Source organism: Podarcis gaigeae, assembly GCF_964106915.1.
Source record: "Podarcis gaigeae genome assembly, chromosome: 13".
Lineage (NCBI taxonomy): Eukaryota > Metazoa > Chordata > Lepidosauria > Squamata > Lacertidae > Podarcis > Podarcis gaigeae.
In genome coordinates, this window is record NC_139689.1 from 21,932,360 (window position 1) to 21,957,533 (window position 25,174).

Here is a 25,174-nt window from a genome sequence, read left to right on the forward strand (position 1 = left end):
GCCTAGCTCAGTCAGTATAGCACGAGACTCTTAATCGCAGGGTCGTGGGTTTGAGCCCCACGTTGAGCAAAAAGATCCCCTGCACTGTTGCTGAGGGCTGGACTAGATGACTCTGGGGGTCCCTTCCGACTCTACCATTCTATGGTTCTAAAGCAGGGCAGCGGCTGCCCCGTCGCCCTGATGGCGCAGGGCTCCATTCATGCCCCAGACGACCCCGCGGTGAAGAAAAGGCTCCTGCAGCTATAGCAGCTGCAGAGGAATTTCACTCGTGTCTTTTGAGTCCCACTGTCACATGGGGCAGATAAAACCTCCGTTAATAAAGCAGAGCAACACCCAAATTCTTCCCCTGCCACAAGCCTCGCCTGCGCGCCGCTCTCTCTCGCGCGGCCCTGGCACAGTCTCGAGGAGTTGCAAAAGGAGACAGGAGCCCTTCCATCTTTTCGGACTCGTTGTCTGGTTGCTATGGCCACCGCCCTTTAGCGAGGCCCTAAAGCCGCCATGTTTGTTGGGGGCAAACTACCCGAGCCTCATTTAATGTTGCACACACGCGATGAAAGACTGCCTGGTCCAGACTGCGACGTTAATAACCCCACATTTTAAGTCATTCCGGGGAGCGCCTGAAAGTCAAAACACACGGAAGCTATTTCAGAAGCTATTCCCAAAGTAAAAATAGAAAAAACCTGCACCTCTCCACCCGCCCCCCCCCGCCATAGAAACAAGCAGCTGCGGAAATCGGCCTGCCTCCTCCCGCCCCCCGCATCAAAGCGCCGGGGCGCGTGTGGGAGGGAAGAGAACGGGAAAACGTTATATTAAAACATTAACGTCAGGCGCTGGTCTTGAAGCGGCTTGAGAGGCGGAACGAACGTTCATGGGTTGTGTTGCTGGGCGGAGGGAAAGAAAGGGACTCCACAAGAAGAAAGGAGGAGGCGTTAGCAAGTTGGAGCGGGAGGAAGATGGCGGGGCTCTCCGTGCGGGATCCCGCCGTGGACCGGTCCCTGCGCTCCGTTTTCGGTGAGGGCGGAGCGGGCGCGGGAAGAGCACGCCGCTCAACCCCCACTTTGGGAAAGGCAGGGGAAAGTAGGTGGGGGGGGGGGGGAGGAAAGGGTAGGAGAGAGAGAGAGAAGGCGGAAAGGGGGCGGGGGAAGGGGAAGGAAAGGTAGAAGTGGAGGAAGGTAGGGATGGGAGAGGGAGGGAGGGATGGGAGAGGGAGATTAGGAGGTGTAGGGAGGAAGTTTGGGGTGGGAAGAGCAGTGGCTGCTCTGACTCTTTCCCACCTCCCCTTTACCTCCGACTCCATGGAGAGACTCCGTGCACAGCGCTGTTCTGTCAACTCTAGTCCAGCTTTGCCAGAGTTGGTGCCTTTCAAACATTTTGGGCATTAGCTCCCAATACAAATCCCTAGGCATTATAAGGGAAACTGTGTTTGCCTCATAGCACATGGTTTTGCCAAAGTTGTGCAACCTGAAAAGACTACCCAACCTGCCATTTCAAGCTGTGCATTGCAGTGGGAGATCAGTAGTCATGGGCAATCTTTCTTCCAAGGATGCTTCCAAAGACTCTCTTAAGTTTCCCTTGCACACTGCTATTGAAAGAAACAGTAGAACTAAGTTCCTTGTTGTTGATTATCATTCCCTCACGTATGCTGTTCTCCATGTGCTTAGCAAATATATGTGTTGGGATGGCCTACCGTTTGCTTGCTAGGTCATTGCCTTCAAATGCATACATATTCTAACGCCTCTTGCCTAAAATTGAGAGTAAACTTTGTAAAAGCTGGGCAGTAACACAAGATGATCTAACGCTCAGGGCCTAATTTGGGTTTCTTACTCTTTGCTGGAGGATTGGTTCCAAATAAAATACTTCAAAACTCTGCTTAATCAGTGCCTTCAGTAATTGAGACTGGGAAACAAATAACCAACACTAAAACCATTTTCCATTTCCAAATTCCTGATGGAAGATGTATGCCTTGACCTATGTTTGAAAAGATGTCCCACTTATTCCAGTAATGCTGCTGGTGCTCACAATCTGCTCCCATCTCTCCAATAGTGGGGAACATCCCATATGAAGCCACGGAAGAGCAGTTAAAGGACATTTTCTCAGAGGTTGGGCCTGTCGTCAGTTTCCGGTGAGACATATGCTTGTTAGGATTTCCTGAATCAGAGAAGCTGAGTCTGAAGGGCTGAGAAAGTTGGATGAGGATGTGGCATGGGTGGTGGTGGTGGTAGATACTAGGGGATCTTAAGACAGGGGTGGGGAATCTTGGCTGAGAAATTTAACTGAGAAGTATTAAGCACTTTGTATGCAGAAGGTCCCACCTTCAGTCTCTTGCACTTCTCAGTCCAACCTGCCTCACATAGTTGTTGTGAAGATAAAATGGGTGGGGTAGCTATGTATACCAACTTGAACTCCTTGAAAGAAAGGTGGAATATAAATTTTACAAACCTCCAATAAAATGTTAAGGTAGCACAGGGATGAGGAATCTGTGGTGCTCCAGAAGTCATTGGACTCGTATCTCCCATTTGCCACAATCCCAGTGGTCAGAGATGATGAACATTGCAGTCCAAGAACATCCAGAGGGCAACAGGTTCCTTATCCTTGAGATATCATATGCGGGGGAAAGCTTTTGTCTCTTTGAGACCCTGGAAAGATGCTGCCAGTAAATAATACTGAACTGGATAGACAAATAAACTAACCTGACTTAAGGTAGCTTCCTATATAATAGGACAGTATATAGCCAGTTAGCCCCTGATCCCCAGTTTTCACGAAACCCTTTCCCCTCCCTCTCTTGCCTTTCTGCTCATTATAGTTTGTTTTCTGTGCTTGTTGGCTAGATTGGTGTATGACCGAGAGACGGGCAAACCAAAAGGTTATGGCTTTTGTGAATATCAAGACCAGGAGACGGCACTCAGTGCCATGCGGAATCTGAATGGACGTGAGTTCAGTGGGAGAGCCCTGCGTGTGGACAATGCAGCCAGCGAGAAGAACAAAGAAGAGCTGAAGAGTGAGTCTGAAGGCCTTGTGGAAGGGGGGGGGGCAGCAGCTGCCATGTGCTGCCACTCAAGGTGTGCATGACAAGGTGAAGATCTCTGGTTCTAACCCAATCTTCTCTACTAGGCCTGGGCACTGGGGCCCCCATCATTGAGTCGCCCTACGGAGACGCTGTGAACCCTGAAGATGCTCCCGAGTCCATCAGCAGGGCTGTTGCCAGCCTCCCACCAGAGCAGATGTTTGAACTGATGAAGCAGATGAAGGTCAGTGGACAGTATGGCAGAGAGCAGTCAAGCCAAGTGTTTAACAGCTCACCTGGTGGCAGCCGTAAGTGGCTAGGAAGTTCATGTAGGCTAGTCTTTCCTCTCCAGTCCACACCCATGTCTCACTCTAGCTGCAAAGAGAATAAAGCTTATTTCACCACGACTAGCACAGAAGCCAAAACAGTCTTACGTGGGCATGGTGCAGCACTCCATATCGCCTCCAACCTTCCGCTTGATAAAAAATGGTTGGTTGGTTTTAACTGCTCTGCTGAGAGGCTCACCCATAGCTTGCATTTTCATACTGGTTGCAGAGAAGACTTCCCTGTGGCTACCAGAGATCTGAAATGGTTTTCCACATCTTGCTAATGGAGTTTATCTCTGTGTTACAGATTGTGAACTGCCCTGAGATCTTTTGATGAAGAGCAGTTTATTGATGATGATAATAATAATAATAATAGCCTGGACCGGGGAGAAATGCTCTATGGCCCCCCCCCCCCAGTATTGCTGAACTACAGCTCTCCATCATCCCTGCCCATTGGCTGTGCTTGCTAGGGCTAATGGGAGTTGCAGTTTAGCCACATTGGGAGGGCCAAATGTTCTCCACAGCTGCTTTAAATGCTGGGGGGTTTCAATCCAGCTGCCCTGTGTGCTTTCCCATCCTCTCTCTTCCTCTCTCCAGCTCTGTGTCCAGAACAGTCCTCAGGAGGCTCGGAGCATGCTGCTGCAGAACCCTCAGCTCGCCTATGCCCTGCTGCAGGCCCAGGTGGTGATGCGGATTGTGGATCCGGAGATCGCTCTGGTATGCTTGCGACATCTCTTGCCTTGGGGAAGCGGGGTGGGGGGTGGGATGTTGCCCCCAAGGTGGGGCCATGTGTTTCTGCAATAGGCTTTACTCTGCCATTTCCCTTCCCTAGAAAATCTTGCATCGGCAGACGACCGTCCCAGCTCTGATTCCAAGCGGCCTGCAAGCGGGTCCAGGACAAGGGCCTGGGCCTGGGCAAGGTCCCGGGCCTGGACCTGGACCCGGACCAGGGCCTGGTCCTGGTCCTGGTCCTGGTCCAAATGCACAGATGAACCAGCCAAACGTCCCCTCCTCCCAGCCACAACCAATAGTAAGAGTTCGTTGCTTTGAGTAGAATCTGTGGGCTGAGTCTTATTTCCCAGTTGTAAATGATACGCTAGTTGTCTATGTCACAATCTGTTCATGTCCTTTCCTATTTGTTGTTTTTATGATGGTTTTAGTTAAACCTTTATTGAACATGAATATATCTGTTATAAATAATTTGATAAATTTCATAGAGTTTTTATTAGTCCTTTATTAGTAGCTATATTTGTTGTATTAGCATTTAAATGGGTTAATAAAGTAGGGACAAACTTAGGACCAGAAATCAATTGCCCACCTGAGTCAGAATAAGGCCTCACAATCTGTTTTCGTTCCCTCTTTCCAAGCAGGGGGGTATGCATGTCAATGGAGCCCCCCCTATGATGCAGCCACCCATGCAGGGAGGAGTGCCAGCCCCAGGGCAAATGCCAAGCTCTGGCCCTGGCCCCTTGGCTCCTGGAGGTGAGTTCTTCTCTGTGGGTATGGGTGTGGGTGTGTCTTTCCCAGCATCTGTAATTGATTTGGCAGTCATAATTTTTGACTCAGGGTCTCTGGGTTCCAGGGATAAGGAGATATAGGAAACCTCAGGGCAGGAAAGGGCTGAATTTGGCCACACATGGCGAGAAGTGGAATCAAGGATGGCAACATTGGAAGACTATAATCCTGTGCACACATAACTCTGCGTCAGCACCAGTGAATGTAGAACATCTTTCTTAAGAAACATGCATAGGGTTAAGTGGTTTAGCCAGGATGAAAATTGAGATAATTGGTGTTGATGATATTTAGTGATCTGATGTGGAGGATAGCAGTACAATTTGTTTATTTTCATTTTCTAACATTTAAAAAACCCCTTCTTTCTTGGTTTTATTTTATTTATCTTTGTCTTTTGCATGCCTTGCTGGACTTTCACTTTGCTGTTTTAAATCAGCTTTTTATTTAACAACTCATCTGACAACGCAGGTATTCAAGAATTCCACGCGAGGGAGCAAGAGAGCTAGAGGAGGAGGGATGGGTTGCTCACATCCTCCCTCCTGCAGCCCACTTCTGTGCTAGGTATGGGAGAAGGAAAGCCTCTTTCTCAGTGGAGAATGCTGGAGGAAGAGGCATGGTAGAATGCTTTTTTCCTTCTCTTCTTTCAGTGGCCTTCTAGGAAGATGAGGCTTTCCTTCTTTCCACATCCAGCATGGAAACACAGGCTTCTGGTCTGATAGTGGACTAGAAAACTTAAATAAATTGCAGGGTACTTGTTGGCTTGTTTACAAGACTGGTTTTGCATCCCTGAGTCTCCCAGCACACCCCCATAATCAACCCAGTGCCTCCTTTGCTTAACACGGCTCTTTTTCTCCCCAGGTGGCATGCCAGGAGGTGGCCCGATGCTCTTGGAACGTGGTCAAGGTAAAGCATATGGCTGCCTTCTGTCACTTAGCCAGCAGAGGGCGTCACTCCTTGAAATGCTTCCCACTCCTTCCTTTTTCTTTCATACAAAGTTAATGGGCTTGCTTTGTTCTGGTAGTGGAGGCCAAGGGGTTTGTGTGTGTGTGTAGATGTTGCTGCATGTTTGTTATTCCACCTGGTTGCACTGAAATGTACCTCTGGTTCTGCAGCAAGTAACAAAACATCCTTTTGGAATTGCCTTTTTGAGCCAGCCTGCAAATCCCATTTTAGCCCTGAGGCTCCAACCTCCAGGTGCTCCCAGAAGCTCATGAAGCTGATGGACATAAAGAAACAAGTTTTTTTTTGCATTTATTTATTACTTTTTCCTGTCAGGTCCCAGGGGCAAGTTGTGGTATTATTCTCAGTAATAACTGGCTGAGAAGGAGAGACCAATAGCCCAGCTCTGAGTTCAGTGGAGCTTATTCTCAATAAGCCATGCAAAGGATGGCATCTTTAGTGAGCTTTGTTGCTAAGTGGGGGGACGGGGTTTGTACCTGTGTTTCTCATGCTTTAAGAGTCCCCATTCATATTTGTTATATAGCCTTTTTTTGGCCTGATTCACACATAATGCTAAGCCATAGTTTACTGTGTGTGTTGTGTGTGAACCCTGTCCAGAAGCTGAGCGATAGTTTCTTCACTGTCAGCAAACCACTATCTGGAGCTATGGTTTGTTTTAAACTATGACTTGGTATTATGTATGAACCCAGCACGCTTCCTCCTGGGCAGCTGATGCAGATCACCACCAAAAAGGAGGTCCAGATAAACACTGAAGGATCAATGGATGCCCCCAGTCAGGGGAGAGAATGGGACAGTTTCTTTTATGTGCTGCTCCTAAGAAGGCTTGGCTACAAGCAAGAGTCTTGTTACTGTTTGCAGCTATGTGGCCCCTAATGTCAGTAGCACTGAGAACTATATCAAACTTTTACGTATAGTTATTCCGAGTCCAAAGATCAACATAAAATGACCAGGGGGGAAATACACAAAAGTCTACTTTGCAATTGGAATTAAAAGCTACCATGCATGAAGACTTTCAAGAAACAGAAACACAAAGCATTACGTTGGCTGCTGTAATCAGGAAAACATTTACAACCGTACTGTAAAACTTGCTAAAGTTAAAATACTAAAACAGATTAAAATTGCCTCAACTTTCTTAGTCATAGGCTTGTCTAAACAAGAAGGTTTTAGCAGGCGCGGAAAAGAGGACAGTGAAGGCCTATTGGCTTGACATCAATAGGCAGGGAATTCCAAAGTGTAGGCACTGCCACACTATGGAATCATATTCTGAGGGGGTGGTCCCTCCTTTCATTTAAAGGGAAGTGTCTCCAGAGCTGTTCCAGAAGAAGAGTAAGGGGCACGCTAGGCAGGTGTGCGTCTATGCACACGCAGATGCAGCAAGTGCACCTCCTGTTGATGTGTCTGCTCTTTCTCCCTCTCTTCCTGCTGCCGGGCCAGGGAACCTGCAGCTCTCTCCCGTGGGACCTGCCAGGCCTTCCTCTATTGAGCGAGTACAAGGTACCTGGAGTTGCGGTTGGCTCCCCTTGCTCGTTGCATGCCCTGGGGGGGGGGGGAGTATGCAAGGCAAGGCCTCTGCTTACTTTGGGGGTGTGGGCCACATGGCTCAGAGAGTAGTGTGGGACATGCTGTCGTGGGGAGAGGGAGAAACGCCATCTTTGTGCAAGGAGGCTCCCTGTTGCAGGCTTGTTTGGTCACCTGGCCTCCTCCAGTTGTTAACAAAGACTTGGGGTTGCAACACAAGTGTTGAGTATGTGGCAGCCAATTCAAAGCCTGGAGCTTATAAAATTAGCCCATCTCTCTGCAACTGCATCTGTGCATACCTGCCCTCTGTGAAGCCTGACTTTCCCCCCTCTTCCTTGTCAAAGTGAGGCTGATGCTCACAAAGTGGAATCACGCTTCTCTCCCATGATTTTAATTCCCCCTCCCATCTGCCTTCCCAACAGTGCCCATGCCAGATCCACGGGCCCCCATGCAGCGTGGGCCAATGCCAGCTAGTGGTCCACCACCCCGAGGCCTTCTGGGAGACGCCCCAAATGATCCGCGTGGGGGAACTCTGCTGTCAGTCACTGGAGAAGTGGAACCCAGGTAGGCAGAAGGGCCTGGAACTTCTAAGTGGGTGTTAATAATAATAATGGTAGGCTATTGGCAGCCTGGACTGTGTGCATTAATTCTAAAAATACAGGTAGGAAGCAACTGTGTCTCTTCCTCTGGAGTCCTGGGGACTTGCCACAAGACGAAGCTGTAGTCCTGGTGGTTTGTTGCAGATGTGTCTGAGTTGTGCCACTGTATTGCAAGTGGGAACTCTCACAAAAGAAACAGGAAGGTAGCGAGGCTGGAACTCTTCTACCGGCCATCTTTTATGTGTGCAGAATGTTGTTTTGTTGCAGTGCATATTTTATTTTTTTTGTAATGCAATAACGTTTGAGCCTCCTACTTGCCTCTTGGAAGGGGGTGAAGTCCAGGCAGAGATTGTCTCACCTTGTTTGCTGTGTGAGAAGAATGGAAACAGGGTTTTGATGTCTTTTCTCCTCCTTCTCCACCCCCCTCCCTTCCCATCCTCTTCTGCAGGGGTTACCTTGGGCCATCGCACCAGGGGCCTCCTCACCAGGGCCCCCCCATGCACCACATGGCTGGTCATGACAATCGTGGGCCGCCCCCCCACGAAATGAGAGGTGGGCCAATGGGAGAACCAAGGCCTTTGATGGGAGAGCCACGAGGTCCCATGATGGACACCCGAGGTGAGAGACGGTTTCATGGTCAAATGAAAAGGGACGTTTATTTAATGCTAGCGGTATAAATCCCAGCACAGTAAAGGATCCCTCAGGGGAGTGATTTATGAGATGAATAGCAGTTAAGTGTTTTGTTCCCCTTTGTAACAGATGCAGATAATAAAATAACTTGTACAATAAACCACACAATAACGAATAGAAATAATTATACAAGGTATACCATGTTCTAGAGCAGTGTTTCCCAACCTTGTGCCTCCAGATGTTTTTGGCCTACAACTCCCATCATCCCTAGCTAGCAAGACCAGTGGTCAGGGATGATGGGAGTTGTAGGCCAAAAACATCTGGAGGCACAAGGTTGGGAAACACTGCTCTAGAGGATCAAATTATATCCTCGCCCCAAAGCAAAACTTCCCCGGCTACAAACACGCACAAAATCAAGCCACGAAAATGTTAAAAATCGAACTGGTACAATCAGTTATTTAATTCTCCCTAACTTGGGCAAGTAACTCCCAGGTTTGCTTCTCCGTCTATCAGATGTGTTAAGTTTGATGGTCTTCAATGCAGGTGGAAGAGATCCAAGGGGAATGGAGCCCCGAGGCATGGATGGCAGGGGCATGGAGCCCAGAGGAATGGAGCCCAGGGGAATGGAGCCCAGAGTGATGGATGCCAGGGGCATGGAACCCCGAGGGATGGAGCCCAGAGGAATGGAGCCCAGAGGAATGGAGCCCAGAGTGATGGAAATGCGGGGCATGGAGCCCAGAGGAATGGAATCACGTGGCATGGAGCCTCGTGGCATGGAGCCCAGAGGCATGGAACCTCCTCGGGGCATGGAGCCACCCAGGGGGATGGAGCCCCCCAGAGGCATGGAGCCACCCAGGGGAATGGAGCCACCCAGGGGGATGGAACCCAGAGGCATGGACTCCAGGGGCCCTGGTCCCAATCCAAGGGGTCCAATGACTGGAGGCATTCAAGGCCCTGGACCTCTTAACATGGCATCCACTGTCTCGCAGGGGCCTCGGCAGGTATGTGGGACATCATGGTCTGTTGCATTTTCACTGAGAGGTCCTTGTTGCCAGTGCAAGGACAGCCTCACTTGGTCACGCCAGCCGATTGGCATAACAATCCAATCTCCAAATGGAGGTGGGAGAGGGAGGGAGGGAGGAATCTTCATCCTGAATGTTCCCCCCAGTTGGTTCCTGACCATGACTGGAAGTGGCTTCAGGGTTGACTGATCGCTTAGATAAAATTCTAGATCAGGGTTTTCCAAACTTGGGTTGCCAGCTGTTTTTTGACTACAACTCCCATCACCCCTAGCTAGCAGGACCAGCAGTCAAGGCTGATGGGAAATGTAGTCCATAAACAGCTGGAGACCCAAGTTTGGGAAACCGTGCTCTAGAGCAAGGACGGGGAACTTGCACCCCTCCTGAGATTGCTGGACTCCAGCTCTCATCAGCCCCAGCAAAGTTTGATTGGTGATTACTAGATTCATAGTCCAGCAACATTTGAAGGTGGGGAGTTGTGTCACAGGTTCCCAACCCCTGTGCTGGATGGAAAGGCAAACACTCTGGCCGGCCCTGTGCCTTTGCAGCAGAGAACAATTCCTAGTGCAAAGCTCAGAACCCAGCAGTATGAGAGATCATTAGAGAGAGCTGAGTCTTAGCTGGGGAGCTGACTGTGGAAATTAGGGATTCTCTCCTAATACTCTACCAAGCTTTTCCTAACAGTTATACTTAATCCTTTCTAAGTCGTTGGCTGGAAAATCCATGCATTGGGGAAGGGAGCAGGAGTGGTGATTTATTTCTTTTGAAGTTGTGGTCGGAAATTATATTGGCTGTGGTTAGTGAATTGCTACCGGCCACGTCCCCATGTGCTTTTCTAATCAAAGGCTTCCCGTCTTACTTTTCCCATGGTTCCCCCCCCCCCCCAGCTCAGTGTTCAGAGCTAGTGCAGCTAGTAGGACCTGGAGCTGCTTTCAGAGACCCTGTGAATGTTATCCATTTGCATCCATGTGACCAAAGAGGGGGCAATACATTTTCAGAAATCATTCTTTGTGTTCACAGGTGCCTAACATGCCTGCCGCAGCAATGCAGGCCGGAGGCATGCCAGGACCAAGCGTACAAGCAGCTGGCCAGCCTGGGGGGTTCAGTCCTGGCCAAAACCAGGTAACACCCCAGGATCATGAAAAGGTAAGCCAAACATTGTTGCCTTCTTTGAGTTCTCCATTAAAGAGGCAAGCAGTAGCGGTCAGCAGGACAGGGTGGCAGCGCTTACATGACCTCCCATCACAGGGGAGGTCAGCGTAGTTCAGATGCACTGGTGGAGCCAATCCAGCACTCCCACCAGTGTGCCTCCACCTCATCACCCCTTCCTCCTAGGACTCCCCAGTAGCACCAGTGGCAAGAGGCCAGGAAAGTGCCGCTGGCCACTGCTGGAGGCAAAATTTGTGGCAGTAGGAGCAAGGTGTTTTCAGTGGTGGCTTCAAGGCTCTGGAATGAGAAATTGTTGTAGAGTGCATCCCTCAACTTACAACACAATGTGCTTTGCAGGTCTTTTCAAACTAGCTTTTGGCATGTAATATGCTGCCCGTGTGTGGTTATTAGTATTTTTTTTTATTTTTTAGTGTAATTCAATTGCCAAGTCCTTTCTAGGAAAAAAACAACAATTGGTCTGAATACACCCTTTTCAGTTTTTCTCATCTCTTCATAGGCCGCACTCATCATGCAGGTCCTCCAGCTGACGGCAGACCAGATAGCTATGTTGCCTCCAGAGCAAAGGCAGAGCATCCTGATCCTGAAAGAGCAGATACAGAAGTCCACCAGTGCCCCTTGATCTGCACTCTCTGGGTAAGAGGGGAGCTGAGAAATGGTTGTTTGGCAGTCAGATTAAATCAAATAAACAAGGAATATTTGGTGGTATGTTGGAGGGGGTGCCAGGAAACTGGGAATTATGGTCACATGTGGCGGGGGTGTAAATACTACAGTTTTTCTGGCAAAGGGTGTTTAAGGAGGTAACAGAAATCACTGTGTTAAAGCTGGCTGAAAGTCGGAGGTAGCATTATTATCAATTTACGATGGGGTGGAAGGTTCGCAGGCTACGAAGGACTAGCTCAAATTTATTGACAGCTTCATGAATTATAGCTAAGAAGTGGAAGGGGCAAGCAGAATATAAAATGGGAGAACAGTATAAAGAGGTGTGAGATATAGCTTTTAATGATAAATTAACATGCATCATTAAGATAAGATGGGGAATACGCAGGAGAAATTATTTTGAGGAGATATGGAAGGTGTTAGTAGAATTTTTACTGTTAAAACAGAAAGGGGTCAAACCATCGCAAGAGGTGTTGAAATTTTGGGAGGTTGTGTAGTTACAATGGAATGGTCTGGGTGGTGGGGTGCACGTTTTTATTTATTTATGATCATTACTTTGTCAAAAGAACAAAAAATAAGAAATTGTACTGGCCAGGCAGCTCTAGTTCTCTCAGAGTAAACAAAGTCAGAAACCCTCATTGCCTTCTATTTCCAGTGCTGTGCTCTCCTGTCAAAGCCCACCAAAATAAAGGGAGGTGTGCAAGCACACCCACCCACCCCTGCTCTCATCTTCTCCTGACCATTTCAATGGTTCTTGTACAGGAGAAGGTCTTGGAGCATTGTGCCTTTTGTGGGGGGGGGGGGGAGGTTGGGCCCACAGTCCCAGATTTCTATGAAGGAACAGCAAAGAGGCACAGTTATTTAATATGTCTCTGCCGCAGCAGCGTGTTTCTGTTGCACTTCTGCAGGAGCTTTCATATGGGGGAAACTATGCTGGAAGAGCCCAAGGAAAATGATGGCAGGCATGGAGTAGAGGCATGCTGGCTGTAAAAGATCTGGTGGAGAGTCTAGCCAGCAGCCTGAGCAGAAGCAAGGCACCACCCCTGACTTCAGACAGCTGCAAACCAATGCATGCCCAGACTTTTCCACAAGCTTCTAGGCCCAGTCACCTCTCAGCACTCAATAGTGCCTAATTGCACTGATGTCCTTCACAAACTTTTGCCAAGTTTTAACTCTTTCCCCTTGTTCCACCAGTTCTGAGTAGGTTGAAAAGCTGTTTCCCCGTCTGCTTTCAGGGATCCACCCGAAATCCCCATTTAGGTGTTTTTCTGCAGGAGATTGGTGTGATGGGAGCAAAGTCCCACTTCTTAACAGAATCCTCTTTGTTTTCTTAGGTTTGGAAAGTTGCCTAAGATATGTTGAAAATGGCGCTGAAGACTACTTGGATGCCCTTTCTTTTCCTGAGCCTAGAGCAGAATTTTATTTCAATTTATCTTGTTCAGTTCTCCCCCTTGTTCTGTTTACTTACAGATTAAAAACTTGCCCTGGATTTGAGTGAAACCCCCATGGCTTTATTGTACAACTGCATTGCACTCACTTCATCAGTCTCTTCTCTCTGTTTCTTGCAGGGCAAAGATCAGCTTTGGTCTTCACAAAGCCATTCTTTCTCTTTTTTTATAGTGTATTTATTGATTTTCATAAACATGGGAAAATACAAAAACAAGAAAAAAATGAAATATGCTGGGGGGGGGGGGGAGAGAGAGAAACAACATAGATTACAAAAAGACAAGGAGTTGCCAAAATATTTTCATTCCAGAATAGATGCTCTGTTGATGCATATGCATTGAAGGCAGATGATAACATGTTGTGTTTTTTTGGTCATTATGTAAGAAATAAAAAATTCAGATAATTCTTCACATTGTCTCTAGTCTTGTTTTCCTTCTAGCCTGCAAGATCCATTCTGTGAATAGCTTTCTAGTAAAGGATTTCCAGTTCTCAGAAATGACCAGTCTGGCTGCAGTCACAAAGTGCACAACAAGAGTCTTGGAAGGTGTTTATAACAGTTGAATTGAGCCTGAGCAGCTTGTTTTGGATCAAGTGATATGTCATATTTTGCAATATTAACAATGTCAAAAAAGAATTTTAAAAAGCATAAGGACATTCCCACCATATATGGGCAGTATTGGCCTGGGTTTGCACATCCCTTCCATCCCTTTTATTACTTCTTCTTCCCAAAATTCTGCACAGTATGCCACATATGAATAAGTTTCAGCATAATTTCTTTTATGAATAAAAATATTGGTTTCACAATTGGAGATACCCACATAACATACCTCCCCACCCCCCAATCAATAATGTTTAAATCAGCCTCCCAGCATTTCCTCAAGTCACCAGTGGTGTAAGACAGAATCTTGCATGGTTTAGAGCAGAGCTTGCCAAACTTCTCATGTTGGTGACACACGTTTTAGACATGTATCGCTTTGCAAAATGGTAATTCAGTTTTGCACCATAATTTAGTTTTACTAGGAAACCGGGAATTAAACTCCTTTCCAGCCCCAGGAGGAGCGTGGGGAACATTCGCGTGACACTAACATGTTGCAACACACAGTTTGGAAAGCTCTCATTGTTAAAAATGAAGAGGAGAGTTTCAGTTGTGTGACTTAATCTCAGGATGATTTACTAAATGAAGAACCTGGTGTATAAAGAACCAATTAGGTGGAATAGGCAGAACGTTTCTCTGGATGGCATCTGATAAAGGAGTTGCTCCTCTATAAAAATATTTAATGGTAAACCCCGGTTTCCTGCTGTCAAACATTTTGCATAACTTGTGAAACAAGTGATGGTCTACCAAAGGTGACATCGGAGACACTGGAGGAGCAAAGAGACACCCTCTTTCAGGAAAGAGTTGGATAAATAATCCCATGAAATCACACTCCTCTATATCAACCTATTGCATCATCCACCCTGCACTAGATTAATATTCTCCCATGGTGGTTTAACCACCAAAGTAAAAGCTGATCCAAACAAGAAACACAGCACTTCTGGAAAAGGGAACTTTTTACAGCCTGCTGAGGGAAGTTTGTTCCATGACCCCTGAGAATGCTATATTGTGCACTAATTCTCTCCTAATACGGCATGCTATTAAGAGGACCTTATTGGGGCTGGTGAACGCCCACTCCTTCCATACACTACTTTTGTGAATTCGAATGGGTCCTATTTACTGAGGCCCAGGAGCTCAGGTGAGAGATGGATGAGAAGCCCATAAACATGGAGGGGAGGGGGAAACAGAGACCAAAACATGTAGCTGATGCTTGAGGATGTTTACAAAAGCAGGCTTCCCTGTACCCAGAATCAATGGCCCCTTTTTAAGACTTGTGCGGAGGTTTCCCATTATTTTCATGAATGTATATAGAGCGAAGCCTGCCACAACATGGGTGCCACCCACTCTACATATGTTAGCTTGAAGCACAGCAGTACTGCAGTCCAAAGCAGCTCTCCCCACCGGCCTTCAGGCAGCCAGCCAAGATCATTCTGCCCCTTCCTCAGCTATCCCAAGCCTCATGCCAAAGAGCCAAAAACTCTTTGTGGTACATCACTTCCAATTCCCTTGGCAACCTTCTAAATCCCTGTCTTCGTTCACACCTCTGGGTCAAAAGAAAGGACAATTCTCTTGAGTTGCCCATGGCCATCAAGGGCTCTCTAAACAGTAACTTCAGGAAAGTCCTGGCAGAATGCCCACCTCCAGCATTTAAGCAAACACAGCCAGGAACTTTGTTCTCTCAGAAAAATACACACTATCAGGTTCCCGGGCTGCACATAAAGCAAGAGAGAGGCAGAAGGAAGAAAGGATCAAGACGGGAGTGAAACTGACAGGTAGCCTTCTTTCAGGTTGATGGCACAGGAGAGCAGGAGGCACCCATACATGGCTGCTTGCCAAGGGACATGGCTGTATAGGGGTGGGGAACACAGTGATCCTATATACGAAGTGCAGACTCATCTACCAGTGGTACCATCCATGCAGAAAGAAGTATCTGTAGATTTCAGGGAACCTCCAAGTTAGCAAAAGTCCTTTCAGGGTGGGAGGGATACTAAGGAGGGGAACCTAAAACAGCGCAATAAGGTCTAAGTATGCTCAGTGACTGACTTCAAGGTGGAGAGGGATAAAAAACTGGGAGGAGGGAAACTGGAACGGTGTGTCCTGGGAAAGGGATAGAAACTTGAAGTGGGGCAGGTGACTCCACAACATTTTGTTGCATGCTTGACTTATATCATTTCTTTTCATGCTCCACCAGGTGATGGATCACAAAACTGGGCAGGAAGGTATGGAGTCCATCAAGCGCACAGAGCTGGTGGATGTTGATGGCATTCCTTTTCTCAAAAACACAGCAGATAACTGGCAGCGCCTTTGGGCCTTCAGAGCTCGGCCCGATGACCTTCTCATTTGCACTTACCCCAAATCAGGTAAATGGGGAGATGAGAAACAAGGGGTTTTGTCCTGGTGGTGAGGAGACAACAACATGGGGGGGGGGGGAGCTGTAGAGCTTGGTCAATTGGGGACCAATGAGTGAATGATTGGATCTCCATATTTCTCCTCCAACCCTTCCTGCCAGGGACTACCTGGATACAGGAAATTGTGAGCATGATCCAGCATAGAGGAGACCCTCAGAAATGTGACCAGGTCCCCATCCATCAACGGATTCCCCTCATAGACCAGTTCCCTCCAAAACATTTTCCCCGAGGTGAGTAACGGGTGCTGTTTCAGAGAGACAATGGATGAGAAGGGTTTCTTTTTTTCTTTTTTCTTTTGATTTTTCATAATTTTTATACATAACAAACATATCTGTTCAAATAAAAATAAAATAAATGAACGGTTCCTTGAACCTTCGGACCTTTCTGCATCCCTCCATGGGTTCTGTTTTTATATTTCTGTATCTTATTCCTGCATCTTTTACTATAATCTATCTAATATGTATCCTTAGTTTCCAAAATTCACGTGAAGGGTTTCTTATTCTTACCTCTAGGCCAGTTGCCACCCTCTGGTGTTTCAGGCTTGGAACAAGCAGAGACAATACCTTCTCCGCGCACACTCAGATCTCACCTCCCAGTCCAGCTGCTGTCTCCTTCCTTCTGGGAACAGAATTGTAAGGTCAGAGCAAGTGGGGCAGGGTCAATGGGGTCAATGAATTTAATCTAAATCGAGGTCTAGTAAATCGTTGGCTCAGTCCCCCGCAATGTGAAACACAAAAGAGAGGAGAAGGGGCCTATGAGCAGGTGAAGAGGCTCAATATTATGGACCAGCCAGGTTTCATTTGGGTGTTTTCAGGCGGGTTGGTGTCCTCTATTTCCTCAAAGGGCACCAGGTGGAACAAGGTGAGTGAGTGAGTGAAAAGCTTGATGTTCAGACTCCTGGGTTTCCTCCCTCTTTCCTGCAGATCATCTACGTTGCCAGGAATGCCAAGGACAACGCAGTCTCCTACTTCCATTTCTACCACATGAGCAAGGGGATGCCAGAGCCAGGAAACTGGGACGAGTTTCTGGAGAACTTCCTTGCAGGAAAACGTGAGTACAGGTAGCTACAGAAATACAAAATAGGAGGAAAGAAAATTTGGGTCAGTCAGAGCACTCTCTGGGTCCAGGTCCAGGGTGTCAAGTTCTCACCCCCAGCAGTTTTGGAGGGGTTTGGAGCCTACCAGAGGAATGGGGTATCTTTTGTGAATCTGCAAAGCTCTGTACCATTTTTCTTCCAAGCCTGAAATGTTATGGGATATATTTTATTTAGGGGAGAAGAGTGCAAGGCAGATTAACATGCATAGGGTAGTCATGTGGCCAATTTTACAGAAGACAGCCCTCTGTTTGAAAGCACCCTATTTCTGAAGGGCTGTCCACTCCATCACTGTCCCTCAGCCCAACCTACCTCACAGAGTTGCTGTGAGTATATAATGTTCAGGGGAGGGTCATGTACACCAGTTTGCACTCCTTGGAGGAAAAGGTAGTGACAATGTAATAAATAAGAAATAAGCTTGGTTTCCTTCCTTTTTTTCTAGAAAAATAGGTGCCAGAACTCACCATGAACACCTCCCTCTTTCTCTTAGAATAGCAATGGCGCCCACCTGAGAGTTTCCGGAACCTACCTAAGAGGTGCCAGAACTGAGTTCCAGCAAGTTCCCCCTGAAAAAGCCCTGTTTTGTTTAAATATTAAGACCCATCAAAAGAGAGAGTAGGAGAGGACTTTAGGTTGCTATTCAACAGCTGGCACCTGGAGGGCAGACTTTGCAGGCACATAGCAGGTCACCTGGCCACTGCCTTCCCTAGTTCAGTGAGATACTGCTGGTCTATCACAGTAATAAACTGATTGTACTTCTGTTTAAAGGAATTAGTTCTGATGCACATTAGTCACCATATCAAAATTTCATGCAGATCAGTGCCATATTTTCTGCTCTCTCTCTCTTTTGCATTTGTGATTCAGTCCCTCGTTTTGGGCAGTGTGATCATCCTTTCCTCCTGCTCTTCTCTTTCTTTGCAGTTGCCTGGGGCTCTTGGTTTGACAATGTTTGTGGCTGGTGGGAGGCCAAGGACCGACACCCAATTCTGTACCTCTTTTATGAAGACATGAAAGAGGTAAGCAGTTTACATGCATGCATGTATGCATCGAGTGGGAACCAAGTATGAGATGGGGCAGGAAAGACACTCTTTCCTGGGGCCAAAGGAGATTTGACCCCTTGGCTGAAATGTTATTGCAGGAGGAGAGAACTGCGTGTTGTGCTCTAACACTGGGAGCAAGTGGACAGTGCATCCCATGTTGTTCATTCACAGTAAACCACAATAAGCCTGGAACAAAGGTCCCCACTTTAATAAAATAGTTGGAGGGTGGGACAGGTAAGCATTGCCCCACACAATTGATCACAAGCACAAACACTATTTGAATGATAATGCCCATCAACTTTGGGGTGTGTGTGTGACTTCAAACATTTTATTGGGGTGGCCAAAGGGAGCTCGTCACAGGAGTTTGGTCCTATGGCCAGGAGGTCCGGTTTATCATCATGTGAGAATGTGGCCAATGAGTCTGGTGTTGTAAGCTTGCGACTTCAGGGCCCGAATCAATCAAGAAGCACAATCACAGCCCAAATCTTCCCTGACAACAGTTTAATCTCTTCCTTAGGATCCGGCCCGGGAAATCCGGAAAGTAGCCCAATTTCTGGGCCTACAACTCCCTGATCCAGTTGTGAACCAGATTGTGCACCATACAATGTTTGAGAACATGAAACTAAACCCAATGACTAACTACAGCTCCGTACCTTCTTTGATCTTTGACCAAACTGTGTCACCCTTCATGCGAAAAGGTGTGTTGGGGTGAGGGACAGGAACGGTGCTGAGTTCCAGCTCATAGGGAATTTTTTAGAAGCACTGTAGAAGTACCCCTTCAGAATGGTAAAGTTAAAGGTCAGTTCATTAATGCTGCATGTCCCTTGTGAAGAAGCTTCTAATTAAAGTTGGAGAGGATCTTGTTTCCCGTAGTACGATTGATATTGTCAGACAGTATAGCACTATATTAAGTGATGTGAGAAAACTAGCTTTTAATCAGCTTCCAGACAACTGCAGGAAAGTAATGCTTCAACAGCACTGGCATGGTGATGGAATCCAAAATTGTCATGCAGTGTGTGCTCTAGGCAGATCATAATATCTGTTTTAGGAAGACAGTGATGATGCCTGATAAAAATGAGTGTTTACCCTAGGAAACTTCCCAGAATCCTCTGCAATCCAGTTGGGATTCTGTGGGGATATGTTGAAGGAAATGATAGACAAATGATAGGAAGAGAGGGTCCCATGTAGACAGGAATACACTAGATTAGAGTAGGAGGAAAGGCAGATAGGAAACTAATTTTTTTCTGGATCATGTCTCCTATTTATAGGCACCGTAGGAGACTGGAAGGAGCACTTCACAGTGGCACAAAGTGAGCGGTTTGATGATGCCTGTGAACGGTTATTGGGGGGCAGCAACCTGATCTTCCGCACACAGATATAAGAACATCTCTCTGCTACCAGTTGAGACTTCCTCCCTAACATTCCTGAAGCGGACATTTTACCTGTGTTCAATAAAATAAGGAAGGAACAAGCTGACACTATGGGGTTCTACCCTTTGTTATTTCTACCCTCAGTACACCCTCTGAATTTCGTGCACACAACTAAGTTAGGTCCACTGACTTCAGTAGGCCTACTCTGAGTAGAAGCTGGATAAAACCTGCTAGACTGAACCTTCTTTCATTTGATTCAGTTTTCTTTGCTTCCTTTAAAGTGGGGGGGGGTGGTTGGGGGGAGGCTGCTTTGCCAAGCCCTGTAAAGTGGGATCAGCTGTCTTGGCTCCTTTCTTTCTCCCTTCCATGTCAATTGACCAGGAAGGGATAAAGAAAGGTGTGCTTTTCAGTCAGTCATAAGTTTATTATTCTAGCCAAGTTCATAGCAATATTATACAGAACATACATCCATGATATAAACCAACAACCATGGTGTAAAAAGGGGGCGGAGAGAAGTCTGGATGAATGCTAGGCATGAAATGACTGAAATGGCCTCATAGACCGAGCAGTGATATCAAAGAAATGCTGCATAGCAAATATATGACCACTCAGCTTTTTATGAGCAATGCCCCAAATCTTGTTGATGTTTTCCAGAACATTGCCACGGAACCTAGATCCTACCTGATACATTTCTACAATTACAAATAACAACACACAATAACACCTTGGCTGGTTTGAGGTTGATCAGGAAGCACATTTCAAAGGCAAAAATATATATGCAATAGATCTATATTACGTGTGCAGTAGGTAGAAAACCAAGTACGCAAGCCTCAACTGATGCTAGGACAAAATGTCAAGTTGCCACAATCTATCTTGGGGGATTATGGGATGCAGTGCTTGGATCTTCTATTCACTAAACTGTATTGTGTAATTGTGTAAATGTATGTGTTTTATATGTTAATAAAATTTAAATTAAAATTTTTTAAAAAATCTGTATTAACTCCTAAAAATGTGTGTTTCTGTAGTAAAACAGGAACCAAGGTCCCTTGCCGTAATATGAATCGCTAAAGGGCCCTGCCCCCTAGAGGAAATGCCGGAGTATATTACCAGGGGGTCACCTGGCCTCTCTGCAGGGATACTTGCTATAGAGGGTTAAATAACATTGGGTGGAAAATCAGGCCCTGTGGCAGTAGATGCAACACGATATCCTCACATATGAACAGCCGCACACACATTAGATCACCACACTATTACAAAATCTAAACTGTAACCTCAGAAAAGTACTGGCAGAGCGCCCGCAACTCGCACGCCAGGAAGTTCAGTCAGGGACTTTGCTCTCTCCGAAAAACACCCTCTCCAGTTGCGCAGAGAGCAAGAGAGAGGCAGAAAGGAGGAAGAAGCTGCTCACAAGAAGCTGCTTCACAGGAGTGAAACTGTCAGGTGGGCATTTCATTTGGCTTCCTTCAGATAGATGGCACAAGAGAGCAGTAGGCAAACATGTGGCTGCCTGCCAACGGGCACGGCTGTGTTGGGGTGGAAAGCACAAGGATCCTGTACGCTAAGAGCAGTCTCGTTCACCAGTGGTACTGCCTGTGCCCACGAAAGAGGTATCTGTAAGCTTCAGGGAACCTCCAACAGTCCAGTAAGGTCTGAGCAGGCTCAGCAGCAGCAAAGCACTGGCTGAATTCAAGGTGGGAAGGATAAAAAAGGAGGAGGAGAAGGAGGAGGGGAAGGGAAACTGGGACGGTGTATCCAGGAAAAGGGGGGTGACCCTGAAGATGGGGAGGCCACTCTGCAACATTTTGATGCAGGTTTGACTTATCTAATTATTATTTTTTCATGCTCCACCAGGTGATGGATCACAAAACTGGGTGGGAAGATATGGAGCCCATCAAGCGCACAGAGCTGGTGGACGTTGACGGCATCCCTTGCCTCAAAGACACGGCAGATAACTGGCAGCGCCTTTGGGCCTTCAAAGCTCGGCCCGATGACCTTCTCATCTGCACTTACCCCAAAGCAGGTAAATGAGGAGACGAGAAACAAGAGGCTTTGTCCTGGTGGTGAGGAGACAACAATGTGGGGGGAGATGTAGAGCCTGGACAACTGGAGGCCAATGGGTGAATGATTGGATCTCCATATTTCTCCTCCAACCCTTCCTGCCAGGGACTACCTGGATACAGGAAATTGTGAGCATGATCCAGCATAGAGGAGACCCTCAGAAATGTGACCAGGCCCCCATCCATCAACGGATTCCCTTCATAGACCTGTTCCCTCCAAAACCTTTCCCTCATGGTGAGTAATGGGTGCCGCTTCAGAGAAACAATGGGTGTGTGTGGGGGGGGGAAGTGTTTCATCCTCACTTCTAGGCTGAATGTCACCCTCTTCTGTTTCAGGCTTGGACGACGCAGAGGTAATGCCCTCTCCACGAACGCTCAAATCTCACCTTCCAGTCCCGCTGTTGCCACCTTCCTTCTGGGAACAGAACTGCAAGGTCCGTTGGGGTCAATGGGTTTAATATAAGACAAAGTTTAGTCCTGGAACCTCTCTCTGTTTCCGTGCTCAGCCCTTGGGCTGTGTGAAACGCAAAGGAGAGGAGAGGGGGGCCTATGAGCAGGTGAAGAGGTTCAATATTATGGACCAGTCAGGTTTCAAAAAGGTTGGGACCCCTTTTTCCTTGAAGGGCACTGCTCCAAAAAAATAAAAAGGAGGGGGCAGAAAGTTCACAAGGTGGAACAAGGGATGTGAGTGGAAGGCTTCGCATTCAGACTCCCTTCTTTCTGCAGATCATCTACGTTGCCAGGAACGCCAAGGACAACGCAATCTCCTACTTCCATTTCCACCGCATGAACAAGGGGATGCCAGAGCCAGGAAACTGGGATGAGTTTCTGGAGAACTTCCTAATGGGAAAGAGTGAGTGGAGGATACATAAATACAAAACAGGGAAAAATAAAGTGTACATCAGTCTGAGCAAGCTTTCAGTCAGGTCAAGACCTTGTTTGATCTCCTCTGCCGTATTAGAGAGGGATGAAAGCTACTGGTCCCCACACGAGATACACATTAGCAGAAGGAGGGAATTACTCTTGTTCACCTGCAAAACTCTGCACTGTTATAAGTTATATATAGGGAAGGTTATGTGCAAACCAGATTAAGAGGCCTGTCCTCTGTTTCAAATAAACCTATGATTGAAGGGGTATCCGCTCATTGTCTGGTTTAAAAACAAAGAGCTATCAAAGGGAAATCTTAGAATTGTATAGTTGGAAGGGACCCCAAGGCTCCCAGTACGTCCAGCATTGAGGGCCTTCTGGCGGTTCCCTCCCTGCGAGTAGTGAGGTGTCAGGGAACTGCCATCGGAGGGACAGGTGGTGGACAGGCTCCAGGAGAATAGGAGAGAATCTGCAGCAGAGGAAGGAACCAGCAGGGGGAGTGCAGGAGTCACAGCGGAGGGGAGGCTCTGGGATACTTCTAGTGAGAATAGAGAAGAGGTAACAAAACCCCCATTAGGAACTCCCACCCTTCGCCGGAAACTGTCACGCAGAGAGTCACGAAGGCGCATGTCCGTCAAACAGCTTTTATGTTGGCGTAAATTCCGTAGACGCCCACTGTCAGATTCTACCAGCGACTGACGGAGTCATGTTTTGGGGGCTTCGTTAGTGCCTCGGTTTGGATGACCAGCCAAACCCCAGAGGGATCAAGCTTTTACGCACAAGCAGCTCACTATCCCATCATAGCAATCTGACAGTCATTGAAAGCAGCTTGTGCAAGCAGAGGGCATCATGAGCGAACCAGCCGGAACCGGAGGAGCTGGAGCAGGTCCAAGCCTGGAAGAAAGGTACAGGGCGTTGGAGGTCCAGCTGGCGCTGCAAACGGCGAGGCTCGAGGAGAGGAGGGCTCAAGATGCGGATAAAGGGAAAACCACCCCACTTGCCAGACGGGTGCCTGGATTGGTGCAGAAATTTGGGGGGGATCCCAGGAACTATCAAGCCTTTAGGACAGAGATGCAATATGCTCTCAATCTACTGTTTGATGACTTCCCCGATGAGAACTCTAGAGTGGCGTACGTGATTGGCCATCTAGAGGGAGGGGCGAAGGACTGGGTTCGGCCCCTGATGGCAGCCAATAATGAAATCTTAAAGGACACTATGAAGTTTTTTCGCGCCATGGACTTGATGTTTTCCAGCGAGATCGAGCAGGGGGTGGTGCGCAGACAGTTAATGGCGTGTAAACAGGGGAGCCGATCTGTACGTGAGTACTGGACTGAGTTCACCATGCTGATTCATAGACTAGGGTGGGACCTTGCTAGTGAACCTATTCAAATGCTGTTTGAAGAAGGTCTCTCTCCGGCAGTGAAAGATGAACTTTCCCGGGCGCCTAGGGCGGAGTCTATGGATCAGCTGACTAAATCAGCGCTGTCCATAGGAGCACGCCAGGAGGCTAGAGCTATGGAAAAGCGGGAAGGAAAGGGGGAACGTTGGAAGGACTTCCGCATTCCAGAGATTCCGGAGCAGCCTTTCCCGCCAGCAGAGCCGATGGAACTTGGAACAGCGCGCGCGCGCGCAGTTTCAAACACCAGTGAAGGGCGGAAGAAGGAGGGAAAGAGCGGCAAGAGATGCTATCTCTGCCAACAGCCAGGTCACTTTGCCAGAGTCTGTCCGCAAAGGAAGGAATGGCAAGGGATGGCGGGAACTGTTGGGGGGAAGGAGGAAGAAGAAATCACGGAGCAAGTAAAAGCCAACGCCTGGTTGCCAACATCAGGGCACAGCAGCCAGGCCAGGGAGTAGTGAATGTGCCCACGCCGGAACCTCCAAGACCAGCGCTTGTGATAGAGGTGTTGCTGGAACTGGCAAACGGACACCCACTGAAGATAAAAGCGCTATTGGATTCAGGTAGCTCATGTAATTTCATGAGTAAGGAGTTTGCAGCTGAACACCAGATACAGACTATCCCATTAAGTAAGCCTTTGCAGGTTACCACGATTGATGGGAGGGAGCTGTTGGGAGGAGAAGTGAACCAACAAACTGTACCAATGATAATGAGGGTGGCAAGACACACAGAACTGATAGCGTTTAACGTAGCCACCTTGGGAGGAGCTCCTATTATCTTGGGAATGAGCTGGCTGGCACTACACGATCCGCTAGTAGGCTGGCATCAGAGAGTGGTTTCCTTTGGATCAGCACATTGCCTAGAACACTGCAAGGAGGGAGAGGCTCAGGCAGGGGCCAGGGCCACTCTAGCAGGGATGGAAGTGATGGACAAGGGGAGGGTGCCACCACAATACGCTGACTTGATTGACGTATTCAGCGAAAAAGAAGCAGACAAACTGCCCCCGCACAGACCCTTTGACTGTCAAATTAACTTACTCCCAGGAGCACAATTGCCAGTGGGCAAGCTGTATGCAATGTCAGACAGTGAGATGCAGGAGTTAAGGGAGTTCATTGACAAGAACCTCAAGCGAGGTTTCATCAGAGAGTCACGAGCGGTGGGGGGCAGCCCAGTGTTCTTTGTGGACAAAAAAAACACGGGCAGGCCCAGGCTTGTATGTGATTTCAGGGCCCTAAATGCAGTGTCAGAACCAGTGACTTTCCCTATGCCTAGAATTGATGACATTCTAACACGGGTGAGAAAAGGGAAAATTTTTACCAAGCTGGACCTTAGGGGGGCATATAACTTGATACGTGTGAGAAAGGGGGATGAGTGGAAGACCACTATGTTCACCCCCTTGGGGGCTTTTGAGTACCGGGTTATGCCTTTCGGATTACAAGCGGGCTCCGCCTGCTTTCAATCATTCATGAATCACGTCCTGGGTCCACTGCTCTACAAGAACTGCGTA

At 47.7% G+C, this 25,174-nt stretch overlaps 3 protein-coding genes across 8 annotated transcripts in view; all 3 read left to right on the forward strand.

Annotated features, from left to right (window-relative positions):
* The first annotated feature begins 852 nt into the window (after positions 1-852).
* On the forward strand, positions 853-13,251 carry LOC310829531 (cleavage stimulation factor subunit 2-like). Of its 5 annotated transcripts, XM_083708113.1 has the most exons (16): positions 853-1,011; positions 2,044-2,122; positions 2,829-2,998; positions 3,112-3,248; positions 3,928-4,047; positions 4,163-4,360; positions 4,698-4,812; positions 5,701-5,745; positions 7,237-7,296; positions 7,743-7,884; positions 8,368-8,537; positions 9,093-9,217; positions 9,248-9,550; positions 10,589-10,714; positions 11,235-11,371; positions 12,730-13,251. In XM_083708113.1, exons 1-15 carry the CDS (start codon positions 954-956, stop codon positions 11,355-11,357), a joined length of 1,971 nt encoding a protein of 656 aa, XP_083564239.1. In that variant the 5' UTR covers positions 853-953; the 3' UTR covers positions 11,358-11,371; positions 12,730-13,251. The 5 variants fall into 5 exon arrangements, with proteins under 5 accessions (XP_083564239.1, XP_083564237.1, XP_083564238.1 ...); XM_083708111.1 differs by having other exon boundaries at positions 9,093-9,550; XM_083708112.1 differs by having other exon boundaries at positions 4,701-4,812; positions 9,093-9,550.
* Positions 13,252-15,174: 1,923 nt separating this feature from the next.
* LOC310829533 (sulfotransferase 1C2-like) lies at positions 15,175-20,328 on the forward strand (the record flags this gene model as incomplete). 2 transcript variants are annotated; one of them, XM_083708118.1, is made up of 7 exons in its annotated part: positions 15,175-15,291; positions 15,628-15,796; positions 16,357-16,481; positions 16,768-16,894; positions 17,859-17,953; positions 18,495-18,675; positions 19,246-20,328. In XM_083708118.1, the coding sequence occupies 6 exons, from the start codon at positions 15,631-15,633 to the stop codon at positions 19,356-19,358; spliced, it is 807 nt and encodes a 268-aa protein (XP_083564244.1). In that variant the 3' UTR covers positions 19,359-20,328. The 2 variants fall into 2 exon arrangements, with proteins under 2 accessions (XP_083564244.1, XP_083564243.1); XM_083708117.1 differs by lacking the exon at positions 15,175-15,291 and adding an exon at positions 15,946-16,074 and having other exon boundaries at positions 15,616-15,796.
* Positions 20,329-21,171: 843 nt separating this feature from the next.
* LOC310830458 (uncharacterized protein) overlaps positions 21,172-25,174 on the forward strand; it is a 31,734-nt gene continuing 27,731 nt past the window's right edge. Inside the window, exons 1-4 of the mRNA XM_083710236.1 lie at positions 21,172-21,367; positions 21,511-21,639; positions 21,741-21,838; positions 22,131-22,257. Coding sequence (XP_083566362.1) covers positions 21,187-21,367; positions 21,511-21,639; positions 21,741-21,838; positions 22,131-22,257 — 535 coding nt within the window. The 5' untranslated portion in view covers positions 21,172-21,186. The remainder of the gene's footprint in view (positions 21,368-21,510; positions 21,640-21,740; positions 21,839-22,130; positions 22,258-25,174) is intronic.